Source organism: Camelus bactrianus, chromosome 5 (assembly GCF_048773025.1).
Source record: "Camelus bactrianus isolate YW-2024 breed Bactrian camel chromosome 5, ASM4877302v1, whole genome shotgun sequence".
NCBI classification, from domain to species: domain Eukaryota; kingdom Metazoa; phylum Chordata; class Mammalia; order Artiodactyla; family Camelidae; genus Camelus; species Camelus bactrianus.
In genome coordinates, this window is record NC_133543.1 from 50,422,435 (window position 1) to 50,445,994 (window position 23,560).

Here is a 23,560-nt window from a genome sequence, read left to right on the forward strand (position 1 = left end):
TGGGAAAACCAACCTAAAATGGGGTAGCAATTAAAAGGCCTTTCCATCTGCTATGACTGAAGCGGCAGCCACAGCAGCATCTCTGCCGGAAGAGATGTGGGCGGCGGGCCGATCAAAGAGGGACACCCACACACTGCTGCTGGGCCAGCCCGATGGATCTGCCGAAACAGGGCATGTCGCAGGCCTCTGATAGGGACAAACTAGGTTTGGTGGGGGACACAAAAACATGAAGGGTCCCACCCTGGAAATATGGGCTGGGAGGGAAAAACTGCCCCCCAAAATCCCAAGAAACTGGAAAACTTTTAATTTTAAAAAAAAACAAACCTGTGTTTAAATATTATGGGCAATTTTCTAATATTGCTATATGGCCTTTGTCCCACCCACCCCCCAAATTTTTTTTCTGTTAATATTACTGAGAATAAGCAGGAACCATGAGGAACAGGGCTGTAACCCAGCAGCAACCACTTAAGAAGGGCTGTCCTCTAAGACACAGCTGGTTTTGAAGCTGAACTTTGCCACTGACCACAGCTTGATTACCTGGGCGGGCCATCCAGCATCTCTGAGCCTCAGTATCCTTTTCTGTAAAACGAGCTTGATAATGCCATCTACAGAGGTTGTGGAATAAGCAAAATTATGTCTATGTAACTCCTTGTAGGAGGCTGAGCACATAACACGAAGGTTGAAAGCCAGTCTCCTAATGTCTCAGTTCCTCCTGTGCGTGTGAGTATCCCCCACCATGATCACTAACTCAAGTGTCCCAAGTTCCAAACCAAGCCTCAAAGGCACAGAGACAGACCTTGGCAGCAGCACTCACCTTGGCCTAGAGAAGCGTCACGTGAGGAACGCACTCCATGCCCTGCTGGCTCAAGGTGTGTCCTGTGACATGTGTCTAGGTCACTGGGCCCTGACTTTTTCACTTCATTCCTGACTCTACATTGTCCCCTCCCATGTTTTTCTTAATTATTTCACCCTGTGTTTAATTCAGCCTACCTTGTCATATTTCATGTATCCCAGTGTACTGCCTCAAATGCTCTGGGGTAAGAAGTCTAAAGACACATTTATGCAAAGCTTTCCAAGCAAAGAGAAACAAGGAAGAGTCTAAAGATGAAAGAATTAGGAAAAAGCGAAAGCCTAGTTTCTTTGGTCCCTGAGACCATGAGATTCACAAAGCGCTGAAAGGAACGAGATGTCATCACTGAAGAACAGTTTAGATGGATCCTGAATTCAAAATGGTAAACCGTACTTACCCAAATTAGCATATTTTCACAACTTAGCTTAAACCCTAAGTCACTTCTTCTTTATCTAATATTGGTGGCAAAATATCCTACTCAGCCATAGTTAAGAAATCAAACCCTCCTAGGCTCCAATGTTACATGTAGTCAAGTGGGAGGAGATGCTATTTCTAACTTTATTCTAAAGCAGTGGTTCTCAACCTTGGCTGCACAAACTGCCGAAGGGAGCTTTAAAAAATATCAATGCCTGGATCGCAGCCCCAGAGATGCTGATGGAAATCAGTTTAGGGTACAGCCTGGGAATGAGAGTTTTCAAAAGCTCCCCTGTGATTCTGATGGGCAGCATGGTTGAGAAGCACTGCTTCCAAGCTAAGCACTGAGACGGTAAATTCTTTCAGTGAAATCCCGAGAGAAAGAAACATGGGCCTCCCAAGCACATCTCCACATGGCAGCTTAATCTGGAAAGAAAAAATAAATCTATGACCTACAAATGCTACCAAGTGAAGCATTTATTTCCAAATGCAAGACATAACCCTGTATTTCTTTTAAATGTATGCCATCTCCTCCAAGCATCTGAAGAATTCCTTAAATGATAAGAGGGTAACCGTGTTAGTTAAAGACACTTTCCAGAAAGTCCTTTCCAGCTGGCACTTTCATAACATCGGCATCATTATGAAGGGCAACCTCATCAATATTCGTAAGTAACCCAATACTGGGTGTAGCAAATTTTTTACCCCAAAAACTCAATATTTCAAATGTCAGCCAACAAAATGGAAGAAAAAGATTGGCAAAGCTTTTATAAGAGCGATGCTTTTTTTTTTTTTTGGACTGTCATTTTCAATCAGGAAAAAAGTCATTCTGAGATTTTTTTTAATTATAAAAAATTATATGCCACATATGCAGCACATTCCTGCCTCTTAGAATGAGTACCAGTAAGAATAAAAAACCTACCCAAGATAGAGATAAGTCAAATATTCTGACCTGTATTATTTACAAAGAATCAATGTCCCTTGTATGAAAAAATTACAATAGTTTTGTAATTATTTTCATATAATTTGGTATCCGTGTTTATCCAAGCACAGCTCAAATGAAGGCAGGGTTAGATGCGGGGAAAATCAAGATATTCTGAAGACAGGTAAACATTTGTTAGAAATTAGGAAAAGGGAAGCATCAATTTTGTAATAGGCTTAATCAGTGTTTGTGGAGAAGTACTTAAAACTCAAGAGAGCAGTTTAAAAGGTAAAGAATCAGGGGAGCTGGAGGTCTGGAAGTCAGCAGAGAAATCACAATGGGTAAATGTCTACTTTGGACAGAACAGAATATCCATCCCAGGGTGTATCTGCTTGGTTATGACGTCACAAAGATGGGGGCATTCTGCAAAAACTGATCTCAAAAAAAAAAACTAAAAAACAATTTTGCTTGGAAATGAAGAAGTTGCTAGAATAGTTTGATGGAATAGTATTTTCACGAAAAGAAAAAGAGGAGAGAAAGCAAGGGATAAAGGACTGATGCTGAAGTCCCACAAGCAAACTCAGTGGGGAAGAGTCATTTTCTTCCAGCGCTGGCTAAGAAAGTTCTTCGGCAGACAGTGACAAGGATGCCGACGGGCATCAGGAATCTGAATCAGGCTCAGCTATCCACAACCGCTGTATGGTCATTTACTCGTCTGTGATTGGGAGTGCTAGAGAAAGTGAAGTCGAAGACTTCATCAAAACAGAAACGCAGAGAGTCTTTCTTGCCAGCCAATTTATGCTGCGGGAAACCTCCAGGCCAACTTGCAGCACTGCTGCTATATTTGGCTGCATCACCAAAGGATGAGAATGTGAGGCGAAACGTGTCTTTCTTTTTTACGGCCTCCCCTGCCCCACACGTGGCTACCGTATGCAGTCTGGGGTTCTGCTGGGGGACCACCCTCCTGCAAAAATGGGAGAAACCTACCCCCCAAGCACTCTCCAGCCTTCCCCTTGAGTGCTTCCAAGACCTCCTTTATCAGAAGCAGATTAATTACCTGTGGAAATAACCAAGCCAAGCTAACAAAGATTATAACATAGGAAAACCATTTGCCTCAACCAAGCAACATTTTCCATTAAGTGCAAAAGTGAAGTATTAAAAAAAAAAAGGAGATGTAACTGAAGTTGCATTCACTCTGGGAAGGTTTTCCCCACTTTCTTCTACTCTGAAAATGAGCGTGTGCTGGGTCTCTTTGTCATCGAGCACACGTAAGTCCAGAAACCTGCATGTCCTTATAATGTTCATTTCTGATTACTTTTTGAAAAAAAAAAGATGCTGAACATTTTAGCAAGCCATTTCTAACAAATGTGTAAGAATATTTAAAAGTATATTCAATTCGTATATTTAATTATTATCTCAATCAACTATGACATAACTTTTAAATTTAATGTTCTAAAAATAAAGTTGTTTTCTCAAACCAAATCATACATATTCCTAAGCTAATGTAACTTTAGAGCTGTAAGAATTATTTTGCATATATGATATTCTTTCATTTCTTAAAAATGGCATATCTTCAAATTATCCAAAAATTTCTCATGTCTAATTTTGTCCTCAATTGGACTATAGTTGGATAAACACAAACACCAAATATATGAAAACAATTACAAAGCCAAGTGGCAAAGGACAAATGACAGTATAAAATTCAGTACTTGAGACTAAAATGACCAAAATAGTACTACACTCAGCAAAGCAGGCTTGCATTTTAATGTTATGCCCTTGGTATGAAAGATCTACAAGAAACAACCAAATGTAATTTGTTACCACATATGATCAGGGATGAGCTGGGATACGAATAATTGAGTTACTAATCAGAAAGTCCTTTAGCTCAAAAAGAATGGAAAATACTTCAATTGCTACAGCAGAGAAACCATACATACACTAGAGCTTCCAGCTTTTTAAGCTGACATCCTCAAGCTGGTAAAATTTTTTCCTACAATAAACAAGATTTGCAGAAGTATTAACACAATTACAGAGATTAGATTAAAAAGCACACAAAAAAAGTTGTCTTTAATTTTTAAAAACCTCAATTAAAGGGGGAGGAAAAAGACCTTCTGATTAGAGGAACTGCTCAGAGGCCCCCAAATATTGTAATTTAACTTAAAAGGATGAGAGAAGTGTGTGTCAGATAACAGGAGATAACTAGTCTCTCAAATGACCATTAGGCAAAGTAAGTATCTAGAGTTTTATTCTCAAGATAACCTACAAATTGTTGGTAATTCATTCCTCTAAAGAGATGGAAGGAAAGTGTGGGAGGGGAGAACAGGGAAGGAGCAGGGGGAGAGAAGGGGGAGCAGGGGGAGAGAAGGGAGAGCAGGGAGAGAACCCAAGATCAAGAGAAATGAGGAAGGGGGGAGGGGACAGCTCAGTGGTACAGCATGTGCTTACCACGCACGAGGTCCTGGGTTCCATCCCCAGCACCTCCATTAAAAATAATAATAAATTAATAAATAAATGAACCTAATTACCACCCTTCTAAAAAACCACAAATTTAAAAAAAAAATTTTAAGAGCAATAAGGAATAATCAATGAAGTACCACTATAGCAGAAAACAAACTGAGAGCAGGGCAGTATTCTGAGGAAAGCAAGTGCTAGATTGCCTTACGAATACTGTCAGTGCGACACAGCAAAATATCTCTATAAAGATGACACAGGAAGAGAAGGGCAAATGCCAGAATTTTCTAGTTAAAGGCTGAGAAACTTTTTCATTCTGTACATAGGTGAAACACACGGCACACTGTGTACTGAAATCTACGAATTTACAGTGATTTTTTTTATCGTTATACTGCAATACTGGAGTGACTTGACACTCCCCCGAATCACAAAGCATAATTTACTAGTAATTAGTGTTGTTGTTCAAGTGGTTTGACGTGGGGATTTCATTAAAATAGTTAAATTTTTAAATATAAAGAATCATAAAACTTTGGTGATGAAAAAACATTTTTGCCTTCGTGTATAATTCCTTATTGAACAAGTGAGGGGACTAAGAACCAGAGCGGAAAGTGATTCACCCAAAGTCAAGGATCCAAGCGGAGAACACAGGCCCTCTGACCCCGGAGGCAGACTCCCCTCTACCACAAGTTTTAGCATTCAATGGTACACAGTCGTTTTTGAAACAGTTTTGCTCATGTTTGTCACCCATCACAAGCTAAAATATTTTACTGATCATTATTTATTACTGCAATTTTAGCAGGTATTTTCCCCCTTTTTAATAAACAAACACTGCCCAGCTCAGAGCCACGATTTTCCCTATACCTAGAGCACTCCTGCCCCTAAGAATTAAGTTTTGATGTTACTGATGTATATGAAAGAATGAGAAAATGGTACTCAGTTTTCTGTGAGTCAGTACCAAAGACAGACTAAAAATATGAGAAGCCTAGTCTACAGAAAAAAATTAAGAAGGATATGATTAGAGTCTAAAAATCATAACATCTAGTAAGGTAATGAACTGACACGTTTATCAATCCCTGGGTAAAAACCAAGAGAGAATCCTCTGGAGGCTGAAAAAAGTGGGATTTGGGATAAATGAAAGGAAGGACTGTGTCACATTTATGGAATTCACTATCACCTGGTGACAGAGACTGAAAAAGACAGATGACTTCAGAACAAGGTAATAGATTAATTCTCTACTCGTAACGAATTTTAAGGGAAGCCAAGTGTGCTCTCGAGTAGCATCCCTAATCTTTGAGGTTGACCACAAACCAGAGAACCAAGCTCTTCCAAGAAACCTCAAGGCCATCTTCAACTAGAATGTGCTAGGCTGCATGACAGTGGGTCAGACCCGCTTAGCAAGCCTTAATTCCTATTGGTAAGTAAGAACTTCTTCAATGGAGCACATATTAGAGAATGCAACCATCAATCTGCTAAACCATTTCTAGACAAATAGAGGGGGGAAGAAGTGCATAAAGATATCCCGAGCTCAAAAAAAATCTCACCAACCCCCCCCCCCAATGAAGAAACTTACTGACGCTCCACAAAAAAGAAACAGGAGCCCTCTGTTTTCCCATCACGTGTCCAGTGCCTAGCATCTAGTAGGGTTTTAATAACTATGAATTTAACATGTTCTGCTCTAAAACCATAAATATCTCCCAGAGGATGTTAAACTAATTATAATTAGGCATTTACACCACTGTGGGGTTAACAACAAATGTGGGATTAACAAATTTCAGAAATCATCAAAGTATCTTGGTTGGGATGGTTAAGAATATCGAACAGACCAGTAACCCCTTGGCTCCTGGAAAATTAACCACCAAGATCATCATACCTAGAGAGATTAGAATGTAGTTAAAGGTCAAAGTCTAAAACATATAAGAATTTTAAAGAACACATAGAAAAATAATTAGCTGAGATTGAACAGAGTAAATGCTATTCATGTGAAGCCAAGGAGTTCTAAGTTCTAGGGAGTTCTAATCTAATTGCTGTTAAAAATGAAACAAATTTTTAACGAGCATATACCTTTGTGCTCCCGTGTATACACCCAAATTTCATCCTTTTTATGGGCCTAAGCACAATGTAGAAACACAAGTGTTTACCAAATAAATGAATAAATGTATCTTAGATCTGGAACCAAGTTATCTTTGAGGAATATTACAGTACTCATTTCAGCAGTAGAAATTTTATTTAAATTACCAATTATTTAGCACCAGTGATCTCACTGAACACTTCTTCTCCTCCCTTTATTCTCAGAGAAGGTGACACTTTAATGATCACTTTGCTTCAGAAATCATTTGAATTCTTCTTCAGCCAAACCTCAAACAAATTCCACGACACAGGAAAATCTACATAGTCTACACCACAGAAAGGAGCAGAGTCTATGGCCAGTTGTCCAAAACTGTTCTGTGCCATCACATCTGACCTCCATGTGTAAAATCCACCCCACTATGGGAGTCATCACCCGGGGGGTGGGGGGGCAGGGCAGAAGAGGTGGCCGGAGGTGACACACACTCAGCAGGGGAGACAGCTGTTCCAGTGGCCAGCAAATAGTTGATAGTTGTGTCTTCTATGACATAACACTCCCACAAGATAAGGATTCCAGTGGCCATTGTTTCTTATAAGAACAATGGTCTCCAGTTAACACACGGCACAGCTTGTGAAATGTTGTGGAGCACTGACCTGTAGTTAATACACACACACACTCACGGAATTAAAGGATTATTGGGATACCGGATGTCCAAACACTGCCAAAATGTGAACCCACAGAGATAATAAAAGCACGAGCAGCAGCACTATTAGAAACAGAAAGGATTACAGCAGCTTCGCGCCACACAGTCATGTGCCAAGAGCTAGGCCACAAAAGCCCGGCAACATCAGGCAGGCTGTGCTGTAAACGCCGTTTCTCTTTGCTCGCAAGGGACCTGGGAGTTGTGTGTCCTAAAGGACCACAGCCATTCTCCCCATCTCGAGCATATGAAGACATCAAAAGGTCAAAGTTCCAGGATTAAGGAAAGATCAAAGCCACACATCAATATGGCTTTTAAAATGAAAACTAGATCATTATGCACATATCCTCTACTCTGTGCATACAACGTGGGCACTGGGGTGGGGGAAGAATGAAAAATAAATTAACTGCTAAGAAGAAAACTCATAAATCTTAAGACCTCAGATTAACGGAGCCAAGCACAAAGCCATAAAAGCACCAGTCCTCACGCTGACGGCTCTCCCTAAACTGCGAGCAGCAGAGGAAGGGGTCCGGAGTGACGTTCCCCCTGCTGCCTCCACGAGGCCCCTTCCATAGCTGTCATCACTGGCAGCCAACTGTTGATAAAAAGCCAGCAAAGGGAAATCGTGGGGGCTTTGGTAGACTCCAGAGACCACAGCATCAGCCAGAAGGCTGGTTCCAGAGCTGTCGGACACAAATACACATAAGCCTTATACAGCTTCTGTATAAATATTCTGCTGGTGGCAAAAAGACGGCTGTGCTGCGAGACCTCCAACAGAGCCCCACAGTCAAACTCAGTTGTCACGGGCAAATTCAAGAGTAACATTTCCAAACAGGGCATATGGATAAATGTATACTCCAAATTTTTTTCAAAAATCAATATGTACTTAGTGTAGCCACAGAATTTGAGGACTCCCACTGGGATCATAGAAATCTTCCAATTCAACTCTCTCTTCAAACAGTACGGAGCTGTTAAGTAACTGGACTAAAATTAAAAAAAACAAGTTAGTGGCAAAAGCGGGACATAGCTCTCCCCACAGTTTGTTTAAAGCTTTTTCCACTGCAGCAAGTGACCTTGAAAACTAGTCAGATGACAAAGGCACAATTTTATTGGTCACCGTGATAGTATGCAACAAAAAGTGTACGGTAACCATTTCAGTAAGAGCAAAGCATAGCTGAAATTTTGTAAGAGGGTGAAAAAGCCTGACATGTATGCAAAAAAAAAATTTTTTTAATTAGCATCACACATTGGGGAAACCCTTCCTTTAATCTGAGTTTTGGCTGACAATCTGCTGCTTAGACCCTAGTTAAATCCATGCCTCGTGGAGCCTAATTTAAAATGGAAGGCCAAACAGATCTGGAAAAGTACAGCTTTATCCTTGTACTTAGTTTATACTATAGTGTACTGTAATTATGCCTGAAATAAAAGCTATATTCTGAGTAAAGACAAAAAGCTCTTGTTAATGACATTCCATTCCCAATGTAGACTCTAACAAAAGGCTTCTTCATCTGGAGCCAACTGTCATTATACTTTGTAGCTTGTATGGAGCTATTGGACTAATATTTGTACTGGGATTAGTGTTGGGATAACCAATCAGTTAACTCCTCCACTGCAGTTTTCTGTTATCCTCAAATAAATGACCAAAAGGAAAAAGAGAAAATTGGCAGGTGGAATGACAACTATATTTATGAGATTAAACTCTCAAACCCTTCACAGTTTGCCGGGCAACTAATAACCATTTGCCAAGCTGTTCATTTAATAATGAGTCAGCTAAGCCCAAAGCAAATGTTCCTTCAACCAACCAATGCTGCTCTAGTCACAGCCACACCGACAAGCTCCGATTATTTCTGTAATGTGCTTCATGTAGCAGAAGTACCAGTGGCCCAGTGCAAAAAAACAGGTTCCTCTTACTAGCCAATGAGAATGCAAGCTACCCTGCAGTCTTTTGAATAACTGAAATTTATAAGAGACCGTGTAATGTATGAAAGCCAAAGTGACCAGCAAACTGCTTGAGGGGGAGGGGGTCAGTCCTATTTTTGTCATGAGGGCCAGAAGCTCGCCATTCAACTCTGCACTCGGTAGCACATGACCTTGGGTCGTTTAAGTCTATTCTCCCATTTCATAAAACAGTGTCAACACAAGACCATCCCCACCTGGGGATTAGAGGACTAAGCAAAATTCTCTTTGTCAAAGTAAAGTAAACTTAATCTTAAACAACACAGTCCTAAGGAGGAAAGAGCCAGGTGGGCTGCTTTCCAAGACATACGTGTCCAAACAGGCGAAAGCACCAAGCTGCTTCCGCTCTCTCCTCTCCTGCCTTCTCCCCTCCACCTCTACATACCTGTAAGTTAAGAAAAGAAACTAGCAGTGTCCCCTCCACTTTTACTCACTAATAGTTCATCCATGCTGGTCTGGCATTTTTCCAGGTTGATCCGCTTTATTGCTACGCGTTCTTGCCTGGGTTTGCATAGAGCAGCCTGAACCACAGCAGTAGCACCACTGCCTGAAATGAAAAGAAAAGAAAACAAAACAAAACACCATCAGCTATTAAATAGCACACTGTCTGGTTACTATTCATGACTTCCTTCATAAATTAATATCTATTTTTTAAAAATTTCTACTCAAGGTATTCAAAAACCTTATCATTTAACATCTTTTTAAAGAGTTTAAATCTGAAAATAATTGTCTGGTGGAGAAAAAAGAAAAGCTGGAATTTTTCTAGAGGATACAAAGACAATATCAGCATTCCAGACGATTAACAATCCAGGAAGGTGCCCCACATGAGAAGAGCCCGTTGCAGTACTGTGCATTCACTGCCACCCAGAACAAAGGCTGAGAAAGTGACGGGTCTGATGTCACAGGGACAAGGGACGTGAGCATCTAAGTGCAACCCTGGTGGAAGCCATCACTATCCTCAGGTACTGATATAACCTATTTTCAGTGCCTTTAAAATATCTCAAGCTCTTCTCCAACTTCAGCCCAAACCAAGCCACTCCAGCCTGAGCTACTTCAGGGCTTCCACGAGATGCTGTGACAACTTATCTACTTTGAGCACTCTTTGAGCTTATTTCTTCAGAGCTTGCTCATCAATTAGAAGAGGAATCAATCCGAGTATTCTCATGTTGAAAGCACGACTTTCAAGGATGCCAAGCAAAATGACGCAAATGTGTAATTACAAAAGCCCTCGGCATTCATATGAATTTCCCATTTCTAAGGTTTCATGATCATTAGCTAATGCACTCAAACTCCTAGGAGACAGCGTCATGTCATTATCCGTATTTTATAAGAGCAAAATGTAGACACGTAATGATTTGTGGCAGAGCACAAAGAGCTCCTAATCGGATTTATATTCCGGAGGGGCAAAAAAAGACCTCCAGGTTAAGGCATCTAAATTCTGCAAAGAATACCAAAAGTCTCATTCTCTTCGCATAAATCTGCTACTGCTGCAAGACTGTCAATGAGAGAAAACGCTTGTGCTCAGGACTGTACAAAAGAAGGCCAGACGTGACCGTCGGCCTTTCTGCTTAAGTTTTCCTTCGGGTACTAGTTCCCAAATGAGTCACTCAATATCATCCATGAGGGGTAAGGGGGGCATCTTTGGGCAATAAGGGACAGAGACCAGGATTAGCCTTTTTGATACATGTGATAGGAAGGTGTGACATCGAGTGCAAATCAAGGCTTTCCCACCCCAAGGGAGCGTCCAAATGGGTATCTAAAATTCTGCCCCATGGTCTCACCATCAGCTCTGGCCCCCCTGATCTGGTGACCCAAGCTGGTCACCCTAATGCTCCAAAGACAGGCCTCCAACTTCTAGGCTTCTGTTCCAGGAAGTCCCACCTGTGATCACTGGGGAAGAGAATCCACACATATGACCACCCACTGTACAGCTGGCACTTTCCTCACATATTCTCGTTACAAGCTGTGCACCTTTCGTTACTAGACTCCTTTCATACGTTGAGAACCCCAGGACTCGGGAAACCTGCCCACACAGCTAACAGGCACCTAAGCCAGGATCTGAGTCAGGTCTGCCGGCCCCCATGGTCCAGGCTCTTGTCCACTTCCCACAGCCAGAGCACATACCCCCCTCCCTCCTTGTTCTGTCCCTGCTAGGAAAATGTCTTCCTCTGTCCTATATGATTGAAGGAAAAAAAAAAAACCCTAGAGGGAAGGCCCAGTGAGCCTCACTCTCACTGGAGTGAGGTGAGGAGCAAGCGCTGCTGTCAGCTGTTGCCTGAAGGGGCCTCCCAGTCCCTGACCTCACTGCTGCTCCATCAGCTGTGACTCAAAGTGCCACCGGATCAGCCTCACCAATCCTGCGGATCTCAGCATGTTGGGTTCAGTCCCCAGTGCTCCACATACCAGAGCCAAGCACTACAAAGAGCCCTGCTGATAGCAGTGTATTTTCCAGTCAGGGTCTCCAGAACAAGAGACCCTAGCTGAAGGGAGCCACTGAGAAAGTGTAAGCAGCTGGTTAGCGCTGGGCCTGGTACCCAGCAGAGAAATCAGCAGACATCACTAGCTGCTGCCAGGCCGCTCAGCCCTACCTGTTGTAAATCTCCCCGAGTCCCACCCCTCCATCTTTCATCCACATCCCAGAACATTCTCAAATCAGGAGAACAGAAAAACAGGAAGAAGAAAACAAATCCCAGGAAAGGCGAAAACAATTGCATGTGATATGGGGCCGCCACTCAGATTCAGTCAAGTCCTTGACTGTAAAAGCCTCCTGGCTTCCACAGACAAATGCAAGAATACGGACACAAATCAGAACTCTACAAAGGGGGAGGGAGTGGTGGGGAAAGGCTTTTACTGGAGCTACACAACCAGAGGATTGTTAGTGCTTTATTACTACAGCTGAATGAAGAACAAGTGGTAGCTTCTCCTCTCTAGAAAGAATAAAGATGAAGCCTTATGACCTGAGCTCACTGTCACAGCACAAAGGGACTTCACCACTCACTGGACGACACGGAACAGCCCACTCTGAATCTGAGGACTGCCTTCAATGGTAAGAGAGATCAACAACAATGTGAGAGGTGCAGGGAGGCTTAAAGACCATCGCGTCCAACCCCTCGCTTTATGGATGAGGAGAGGAAGGGAAGGGAAGAGGGCTCTCAGCAGAAACCAGATAAGCCAGTGCCCTGGTCTGGCCCTCCCAGCCTCAGAAGCAGTGAGAAATCAGTCTCTGTTGTGTAAGGCACCCAATCCACAGTGTTTTGTTACGGCAGCCCAAGCTAATACCAAAGTCACTCTCCCACGACCGCCTGTGCTAAATTATGCCATACAAGTTAGAAGTTCTCAAAACCTCCCTCATTAAGTCAATAGCAGTAAGAGGCAAGATTCAACTGAAAGGCCTCTGGTAGGCCACTGGAATTCTCAAGCCTTAGGTTAGTAAATTCCTTGAAAAGGTTAGACAGTAATTCTGTCCAACCCTGGTACCAATTCCCTCTGTGACACCAGGCCTATCTCTACCTAAGTCTCAGTTTCCCTAATGGGCATAATAAAATCTACCTGCAAGGCTTAATAACACAATGTGCTTCACATCTCTGGAAAACATCGACTCAATAAGTGCTAGGCGCTCTCTCTGGGATTTCTCCATCTGTAACGTGATGGAGACACACTACATCCGTAGTTTACACTGGGGGAGAAAGAGGGCAAAGTAGCTCCAGGTCAAAACCAAGTTTCATTTTGCTTACAAGGAAGATTCAGTTGATTTAACGGGGCGGAGGAGGAGGGCTAAACTGGAAAACCTGAAGACTAAATGCTTTCTACGGTCTTATACAGCAGGGTGAGTCTAAGAGTCTAAAACATAAGAAAATAGGCCAGAGAATTCAGAACAGCTATGAATTAATATCCTATAGCTAAATTCCTCACTAAAAATGTACTGTGATATTTAACTTATTAACAAAATAATTTTTAAAAAATCTTTGTCTATCCAGGTTGCATCAGTTTATATCCCAGCCCTGCCACAAACCAAGTGCTTATCCTTGGATGACTTTAACTTCCCCATGCCTCAGTTTCTCCCTTTGTAAGATGTCCATGATAGCGCCGAGTTCACAGGGCAGCTATGGGTTAATACCTGGAAAGCCCTTGGATCTGTGCCGAGCACATAGGAAGCACTAATTAAATCTTAGCTAGTATTACTCCCCATGGAAATCCCTCCAGGTCAACTGGTATCCAGCCAATTTGTCATTTTAATGCCACATGGTATTTCACGATGTTGATGTACCATAATTTATTCTGCCCTTCTTCTATCTAAGCATTATTTTTCTTTATGTCCAGTCCCCCCCCCATTATGAACAATGTAGCAACAAATATTTGGTACTTTCAAAAAAATACATTCATACATAAGAACATTTACATTAGAGTGAGGACATGGCCAGTGGTCCAGTAACCCCTTCCTATAAATGTCAGAATTTTTTAAAGCAAAGGAATAAACACAAAAGGCATTACATTAGCCCGGGACATGAACGGTGGCCAGCGGAAGCAAGTTCTGTCATCACATCCTACTTAAACGAAGAGCACCAAGCCAAGACTTTACCAAGAGTTTGCCCATCTCTTAGCACATGAAAACACTCCTTAATTGGGCTTAGCTGTCCTTTCTCAGTGAACAGAGTCCAGAGCTGTTTCAGGCTTTCTTTTTAGCAGTGCTGGCTGCTTGGGTGCAGCAAACAAAACAAATGACTTAGGTCCAGCTGATGATTTCCAATTCTCTTTCCCCAACTTACTCGAGGTGTTCTGTTTATATTATGTGTCCAACCACACTGCCCATGAGGCCAACCAGGTCACGTGAGGGCCAGAAGCAGGCCAGGGTGTGACTGGACACACCTGTGAGCCCTACAGGGGACAGCCGCCACTCTGCCCTGGGCTCCTGTCCCCGTGTGAGATCTCTGATCTAGCAGGGCAAGCTCCTGATTCCTGCAGAAAAGCTGAAAAAGGAGAATTTTGTGTGAGATCTCCCAAGATGGTAAGGTTAGCAATTACTGGTTAAAAATGTAAAACCACGGTGAGCCACATAACAGCCTACCACAGGTCCTATTTGCCTTCCTGGGTTTTACTGCTGGTTAGCTTCGAAGGGGTACCCTTCCTTACCTGAGGAGTACAAATCTAAAATTATCTATTCAATTACACATATGAAGTGGTCGTACTTCTTGATCAGAAATGGTCACATTTCCTATGGCTCAACGTAACTTGCGAATGTACTCAGGACACGGCCGAACTGATTCACTGTTACCACATCATCAACCACCTCATTCTATTTCACACCAAGAGAAAGCTAGCAGGGGCATTCGGGCATTCGGGGAGTTCTGTGTGAAAGGAACGTGGGCAGTCAACTCTCAGGTCAAACACAAAGAGCAGAAACAGTGAGACAGGCGTTAAGTGCAATTTGCTGTATGGGTTTGCTACTGCTGGCCGGGCACAGCAAGGCCACATCGCTCAAGGCAGCTACAAACAGGGGACCCTCCTAAGTGACCTGGTTTGTGCAAGAGCCAAGCAGGTTGAGCTACTTCCTCCGGCCTCTGTCAAAAGAGCTAGTGAGTAGAGCTTCCTTGTGGGGTGGCTAGAGCAGACTTAGAGCTGACTGTACTAAGTAACAAAGACCAGGGTGAGGTGGAGAAATGGGCACTCAGTGAATGAGTTACGTTTCACCTCTGACCCGGATAAACTACCGCACCTGGAAAAGCCTGGCTTGTTAAAATCTTTATAGAGGTCACAGACTTCATCAAAGAAAAGCAAGGCTTGTGTGTAACTCAGCAACAACTGTCTGATAATGCCACAGGAAAACGGAAGTCGCCCGGGGTTCTGATCGTAACGGAGATAGAGGGAAACTGATGTGTAGAATCAAATTAGAATGAATGTCATAAGCTCACCTTGGACCTCCAGCTACATCTAAAGCAATAATTAAAAAAAATTTTTTTTTATTTAAAAAAAAACAACTCTATACTGTACTTACTAAACTCAGAAAGTGGATTGGAATTATCCAACATAAAGAAAATTATTATCATGGGATACAGGTAAATTCTAGGCACCTGGCTAAAGAGTGGTATGTTGAGATAAGAAACTGTATAGTAACATCAGACTCTAATTCTCATTTAATTCAGTGTGATTAATATTGGGATTTACGCATAGACATTCTGGGTTTTCTTAATGATACACAGTAGATAAAGAATTGCTCTGTAAATATGATTACTTGCCAGCTTAAAAAAAATTCACAATCACAGTCGTCCCTCTCTTATTTGTGGTTTCGCGTTCTGTGGTTTTAGTTTCCAGAGGTCAGCTGTGGTCAGAAAATATTAAATGGAAAGTTCCAGAAATAAGCAATTCATAAGTTTTAAAGTTTGTGCCATTCTTGGTAGTGTGATCAAATCTCGCTCCATTCCACCATGGATGTGAATCACCCCTCTGTCCACTCTGTCCACCCCCTAGTCACTTAGTAGCCGTCTAGGTTATCAGATGGACTGTCCAGGTCAAGTAGTGCTCGTGTTCAGGTAAAGCCTTATTTTACTTACCGATGGCCCCAAAGTGCAAGACGAGTGATGCTGCGATTCGGATCTGTTGAAGAGAAGCCATGAAGTAATTCCTTTAAGTGAAAAGGTGAAAGTTCTCAATAAGAAAAAAAAAATTGTTTGCAGAGATTGCTAAGATATACAGTAAGAACAAATCTTCCATTGGTGAAATCGTGAAGAAGGAAAAAGAAAATTGTGCTAGTTTTGCTGTCTTACCTCGAACTATGAAAGTTAAAAAAGCCACAATACATGATAGGTGCTTACTTAAGGTGGAAGAGGCATTAAATGTGTAAGACATTCTGAGAGGGGGAAAATGAGACCACGCTACTTTCACTATAGCATATTGCTGTAATTGTCCTATTTTATTATTAGTTACTGCTGTTAATCTCTTACAGTGCCTAATTCATAATTTAGCCTTCATGGTATGTAGGTATGTACAGAAGAAAACATAGTATGCACCTAAGGTTCAGTACTGCTGTTCCAGGGGCCCACTGGGGGTCTCGGAGCATATGCCCTGTGGGTGCGGGGGCTGCTGCAGTCTGGAAAGCACTTATTTCAAAGGTGGATCTCTCAAAGCTGAAACTGCATTCTAGGATTCAAGCTCTAATGTTGACAATGACCAACATGAAACTTGGAATAAAACAATCTCTCTGTCCATGAATGTGTATTAATTAAAAAAAAAAAAAAAAAAGACCATCTTATTTTGATGGGGTGGGTGGAGGGATAATTGACAACCCAGCCCCAGGGATTGGCTGTGAATTACTTGAGATGCTGCCTTCTTTAACAACTCCAGGCAGAGTTAGTCACTCCTCTCTCCTCCCAAGGACTCAGTACTGCCTCATCCTGGCTCTTAGACTCATCAAGTGGCCCCTGCAGCCTGATGACTCCTAGAATCAGCCCTTCCACTAAGGCCCCCGCCTGGAACACAGGAGGTCCTCAGGAAGTATTTGCCAGGTGGATGAAACTCATGTCAACCTATCCCTGGGCTGACAAGGGGGGCAAGGGAGGTGCAGCTGCGCTCCGAGCTGGGTCTGTACAAAAGAGTGCAGGCCCAAGAAGGCTACACAGCCTGGAAAGAAGAGCACGTCTCCTTAGTAAGCTCACCGTGAATGTTTCTAAGTCAGTAGTGGTTGGTGGATGTGGCAATTAGTTTCAAGTAACAAGCCTACCAAGGCCATCTGCCTGAAGGCATTTCTGATCTGCAGACCATCTCTTTCAATTCTGGAGTCAAGTGTCACAGGAAAACTCATACTGAAGAGCAAGGTTCCACTAGAATGGGTTGAGACCTTTGATTTTTAAAAATTGAACTCCTTGGCCACTGCTTAGCACGTAGGAATCATGCAAAGTGTGGCAGGCTAAAATAACGCAGAGCCTTCCATGAGTCCACCTGATGATAAAGGTAATATGGAATGCCTAGCAAAGTGAAGAGGTGACAGACAGCCAAAGACAGCTCCCAAATCCATCTCGAGAAACACTGCATCAGGCTCTGGACGGCAGGAGGGACACATTCCTACGGAGCAAACTGGATTTTTACACTCAGTAAAGGTCACTTTGAAGTCCTTGCCCCTGCAAACTCAAAGCCCCATGATCTAGCAAGACTGAAAAACTTCCTGTTCTCTCTGAGGGGGTAGCAACTCCTCCCGGCAAAACCCACTCATTTACTGATTAAATCAACCAAATAGAAGCCAACATTCCACAAAGGAATGTCCATTGCTATTCACACAGATAAACAGATACACCCACTGGCAAAGGTCAAAAGACTTGAGTGCCTGGTTCTAATATGCTATCCTAACATGGTGCAGTAGTGGTCTCTTGCTCCAACATTAAGCCACCTGCAACTGGAAAGGGCTCTAAATGCAAAAAAGAGCCAGTATCTACTTCAAGGTCAGTCCCATTTACCCATCTCAACTACAAGCATGCGGCCTTTGTATGAATAAGAAAAAGGCCTCCTCCTCACTGGACCCAGACCTGGGCATGCGCGGACAACACACATTTGGGGGGAAGCGCCTTTCTCCCAGCTGACTGCATCAGAGCTTGCTGGGCTGAAAAAGGGTTGGCTGTTCAGTCTCCAGGGACCCTTGGGGGCCCTTGGTCTTAAGCTCAGCACATTCATAGCCCCCATTCTGTTTTTTTAAAAAATAAGTAAAGTGTGTTTCTAAGCCCCAGGACAACCACCTCAGACCCAAGAAAGAGTCCCCATGAGAAGGCCCTGGGTTTAGGCAGATTTTCTCAAAGCCTGTGAGACAAGGCAACACCTTAACTCATCTCAGAAACACCTAAAATGTCTGTTTAAGAAGCAGATTTTTTTTTTAATGTCATATTAGTTGCAGGTAGACAGCAAAGTGATTCACTTGTTTTTATATTTTTTTCAGATTATTTTCCATTATAAGTTATTACAAGATATTGAATACAGTTGCCTGTGCTCTACAGTAGGTCCTTGTTATTTATATACTGTGTGTTGGTTAATTCCAAGTTCCTAATTTATCCCTCCTCCCTTTACTCTTAAGCCCATATCCAACCTATTGAATCAGAATTATTGCAACTGGAGGCCTGGAATCTGCATTTTTAATAAGCTTCTCCAGCGACTGGTCTATACTTTCAAGTTCAGGAACTATGGATCTTGGGTATCAGCTTCTCTGCTCCCTCCCCTGCAGGACACCAGGACTTGGGAAAATTTATCAACCAGAGGCCAGTTAAGACCAGGTCCACTAAGCATCCACTAAGACACTTCTTTATATTAAGTAATTACTTATATTAAGTAATATTTATATTAATTACTTATATTAAGAAATGGTTCAACAGGTGTCAGAAAACTGAAAAGACTGAGTAACACAGAATGACTGCAGGAAGCAGCTACCGCCTTCTGGCCGGGGAATCAATAAGAAGGGATGGGGTTATCAGAATCTGAGCATTTAGAGAAGGAGACCCACAGAGCTGGGACCCAGATGTCTGAGCAGCGAGTGCTGACACTTCAGGAGCTGGGAGGAGGGACTCTCAGGGAGGGTCCATGTGGGGCTGGGATGCCAACTTCTGAGGACTGGCTGCTGACGGCATCTCTGAAGGGTGCCAGGAGACCAGTTCCAGGATGTAAGAAGAAGCTAGAGACTGGAACCATCGGCCGCGAGCAGAAAGACCCTTTCTGGAAGGAAGCTGACAAGAACCATAACCAAATAGGACGAAGCCTTTCCCTTTTCCCCCTCCCGCCCCCCAGAGTCCCCCTGGAACCCCCAGTTAGCAGAGCTCAACAGGGACCAGCAGGCAAAGGAGGAACGTGGTTTGCCAGGTATCAGCCCAATGCACAAGCTGGGTTTACCAAGGTCTGTGTAACACTTAGAGACAATCACTTAACAAGGAGCCAAGGGAGCATGATGCACAGATGCTGGCCCTATTCCAAGCTTCCAAGCTCCCCTAACAAAGGCCAGGCTTTTTTTTTTTTTTTTTTAATTCTCATTTCACTCTGTTTTCAAACACAATTCCTACCATGGCCCTTTTTAATATCCAACACTCCCGAAATGTTCACTCTGCACTTCCAAGCCCCATCCTGCCCCACTCTACTCCCTCCTGGTCATGGAGTAATCAGGAGTGGGAGTCTGGGGCCAGACAGGCCTACCAGCAACTTGGGCAAGTTGCTTATGCATTTGAGCCTCAGTTTCCTAAATTACAAAAAAGAGAACAGCGATAGTATCAACCTCAGAGGACAGCTGTAAATATTCAATGAGCTAAAACATACAGATGCAGTAATACTAATGAACATGTCTAGCACAGAATTTAATTATGTTTTGATTGTTAATATAAATGTTATCAACAATATGATGATCCCAGACACCTAGATGGAAACCAGAACTACACCTACTACCAGCTTTTGAAAACCCCTCTTCCCTGAGATCACTTCTGCTCCCACAGCGCCCCGGTTCCTGCCAGCTCCTTCACTCCACCTCATGGAAGCCTACTCCCGGCAGCCAGCGCCGACAACCAACTTTCACACCACAGTGACTGGGTGGACAGAAAATTATGCAGGGAAAGGATTCACTGTTCTACATCCACTTCTCCAATAATTAAATATCCTTGGCTACCACCTCCATGAAGCAGCAAGGAACTAAAAAGTTTCTCCCAGCTGAAGGACAGAGAGGAAAAAGTCCATTCCGCCAATGCCACCCACCCCTCCCCATCTCTCCACCTGATTTAACTTTACTCATAATGCGACTCCTGCTTATCTGGTCTCCCCAGCAACCTGAGGTTCTCCCCCAAAGCTACACCACCCAAGAGGAAGTACAGGCAACCCTACAGGGGAGAGGGCTCCCCCTACTTCTCTCTTGCCACATTCTCACCCAGTAGCAGGCAGACAAGAAAGAGGTGTGGCGAAAGCAGTGTCCAGGAGCCATCAGGGCTGCGAGCAAGGCTGCGTGAGACAGGAAGATGAAGAAGCACCCTGTGAAGGGCCCCGACGGAAGCAGCATGCTGTCAGCCCCTGCCTCCACCAGCCCAGCCCTCTGGGTCCTCCCCCAACATCCCACATTGCCATGGGTGGGGCCTGGCAGGATGTCAGAGAACTCTACCTCCCTGTGGTCTTGGGGCTGGGGGCCAGAGTGTCAGTACCTTATAGGAACTGGAAGATGTGCAGGCAGCATAGTCAGCTGGGCATCCTGTGAAACTGTAGGTGCCGACTAGTAGGTCTGGGGCAGGGTCTGAGAGTCTGTGTTTCTGCAGGCTCTCAGGTGAGACGCATGACGTGGCTGGTCCACGGACCCCTCCCTGAGTTGCTAAAGCAGAGCGGACATAGGTTCCCCGAATCACCCCCAAAGGTTCCAGGTACCCACCTCCTAACAAGGGAGTGGAAAGTTTTAAAAAGTGCCTGACGCCACCTCCTAGGCCTCTCTGGCTGTCTGGGCAGGGAAGTGTGAGCTATGGGAAAGCAGATGCCAGGGGACTCGGGGAGAAGAGGGACCAGCCTGCAGAAGGGGCTCCCGGCCTGCAAGAGACCAGAAGGAGCAAATCCCTGTCCAAGGAACCACAATCAGGAATTTTATGTGTATTTAGCTCTTCAAAAATGAAGATTCACCACTCCTGCCCTTAACATGTTATTATTTTTCAGGGAAATTTGTAGAAATTCACCACAAATAAATGAGGACAATTCTGCTTCCCTGCCTCAGTCAACAAAGTGTAATGAAACTCAGAATCATTTCCAGCAACTACAACTGAAATTAAGTCGGGCTTCAGTTATCTGGAAATTTATTAATTCAGAGTACACGACTCCTCAAATATTATAGTTAACTAAGGACATGCAGTAAACAAAGGTGAAGAGCTAGATCCCTGTAAATGCTTTTCAACATGTACTGGACCCCTAGTCACACATTGGGCAATTAAACTTTACAACAGCAATATGATGGCTAAATTCAACATACACAGATTACCTCATGTGATAGTTAAAAAAAAAAAACAAAAAGTCATTACAAATGTCAAATGTTCGACATTTCCTTACGGCACGAGGCCCAGATCGTCACACCCATGACCGTGTCCCTAACTGGCAGCAGACCTGTATGCTGTGGAGGGCTGCCCCAGGTGGCATGAGTTACATATGACTTGGAGTCACTCATTTATTACCTTTGTTTTTAATAGCTGGGCTGAACTGGATTAAAAAGCACTTGTTAAATCGATCTTTGAACAAATAAGTTTATTTCCTTTCTGTTTCATTAACTCGACACGTGATAGGAAGTATTTAGTTTTACGTAGTTGCTGTCAAGTTTTTGGTTAACTAGTGCTTCTTCTACCTTGAACCCTTAGCTCTCAGAAGGCAGTACCTACCCTCTTGATTCGCCCTGTTCACCGCCAAGATGACCCCTCCTGTGCATAATGTAATAGAAACCTGTTGGTGACAGTGGCCAGGCCTTCAGGTCCAGGCTCTGGGCTGTGGCCCACTAGCTACAGTATCTGGACCAAAATCCTGAAAAAGCCCAAGTTTCAGATCCGGTCTCCTCATGGGTCAGTTAGCTTCAGGTTGTCACTCCAGCCCATCCAGTCCCAGTAAGGAGAACACAATGGACAGACACACATAACAACTCCTCCGCCAACGGGGATGGGGTGGGGGGAGCAACCAAAAGCCTGATCTACTAACCATGTACAATAATCGTGATCGCGCCTTCAACACACAAAGAACAACAGCATCTTGGGGTTGGAAAGAACTTAAACTTATAGCTCATATAATGACATACTGACAGAATATGTACTTGTTTATTCATTCAACAGACTTTGAGCTTCCTGTATGCGCCAGGCACTATTTACGGTGCTGGAAATGAGGCAGAGAGTAAAAAGTGCCTGCCCTCCTAGTAGAGGTGTAGGGGCTGGATTTTTAAACTTATGAATAAGATAATTTTGTGATAAGTTCTATGAAAAAAATAATAAAACAGATATATCAATTGATGGGGAGAGTACCTGAGCTATGACAGTGTGGACTTCTGGGCTGAGGGGAAGAGACCACCATACAAAGATCTGTGCGCAGAGATGTGCAAAGGGCCTGAAGCAGGGGTGGGTTTGGAGAGCTCAAGAGACAGAGAAATAGGCAGTGTGGCTACGGTTTGTTGATTAAGAGGGCAGACGGAAAAAAGAGATGGTCAGATAGGTCAGCAGGGTTGAACACATGGAGAGAGACTTACAGACCAAAATAAGTGCTTTGGAGAATTCTGAAAAGAATTACATGACCTGGCTTGCTCTGGCTGCTCTGTGGAGGTAAGCTTGCATGTGGAGCAAGGGTAGACGCAGCAAGATTGGTCAGGGAGTTGCCATAAACGTGCAGGCACGAATTAATGAGGATCAGGGCCAGGACGAAAGCTGACAGACTGGAAATCATCTCGGGGGGAAAACACTGAGGTAATAAAACTAAATATGAATCACCTCTCCTATAATCATCACTGCATTTTATAATGAATAGCCTTGATTCTCTCTTCACCCTTCCCAAACCTTGTCCACCAGCACGGGTCCTTCCACCAGCATAAATTCTACTTGCTCCAGATGACAATTTAAAAGGCTTGAGCTACCATGCACTGTTCAATCAACCTCCAACGCGAGAAACAAGGAAGGGTGAGGGTGTAGGGGAAAGAAATGTCAAAACCAAGTTGCTGCCATCTGCCATTTACTACGGGAGAAGAGGCCCGTAGGGGAGGGGGATGTGTTTCCACATATTCAAGAGATATTTCTGGGGAAAAGTAGTTGTTCAGTCATCTCTTACAAATGGATATTTGTGGGTGCTGCCTCCTATGAAGAAACATTTTATAAAACCAAAATAAGAAATACAAAGATTTGGTATTTGGAGGTATTTTTTTCCATCCCACTCTTTTACTTTTGGAAGCTTAAAAGAAATAATTAACCAGCCAAATGAAAGCTTTTTTTTCCCTCCCTTCCTTAAAATTAAACCACACTAAACAACAGCAAAGAGTGTTTCAAATAATTTTTTCCAATCCCTACCCAAGCACAACTATCATCAGAGTGGCATATTACATTCTAATCCTTATCCATACACACTCACACAAACTTACATACACTCACATATATAGTCACAATAATTACAGCTCTGTATTCTGTTATTTGCATTGTGAATTAGATCATAAATACTTTTCATGTTTCTAAAATATGTTTATAATTATACTAGTTGCAAAATAATATCCCA

General features: G+C 43.2%; 1 protein-coding gene across 2 annotated transcripts in view; it reads right to left on the reverse strand.

Moving 5' to 3' along the window:
• Nucleotides 1-23,560, reverse strand: part of STK39 (serine/threonine kinase 39) — a 252,102-nt gene that overhangs the window by 187,866 nt on the left and 40,676 nt on the right. Inside the window, exons 1-2 of one of the 2 annotated variants that reach the window (XM_074363834.1) lie at nt 15,904-15,979; nt 9,790-9,902 (exon numbers count right to left, since the gene is read on the reverse strand). In XM_074363834.1, the coding sequence (XP_074219935.1) occupies nt 9,790-9,902; nt 15,904-15,964 (174 nt within the window). In that variant the 5' untranslated portion in view covers nt 15,965-15,979. Of the gene's footprint in view, nt 1-9,789; nt 9,903-15,903; nt 15,980-23,560 lie in introns of those variants that run through there. The other variant, XM_074363833.1, reaches the window with a different exon arrangement.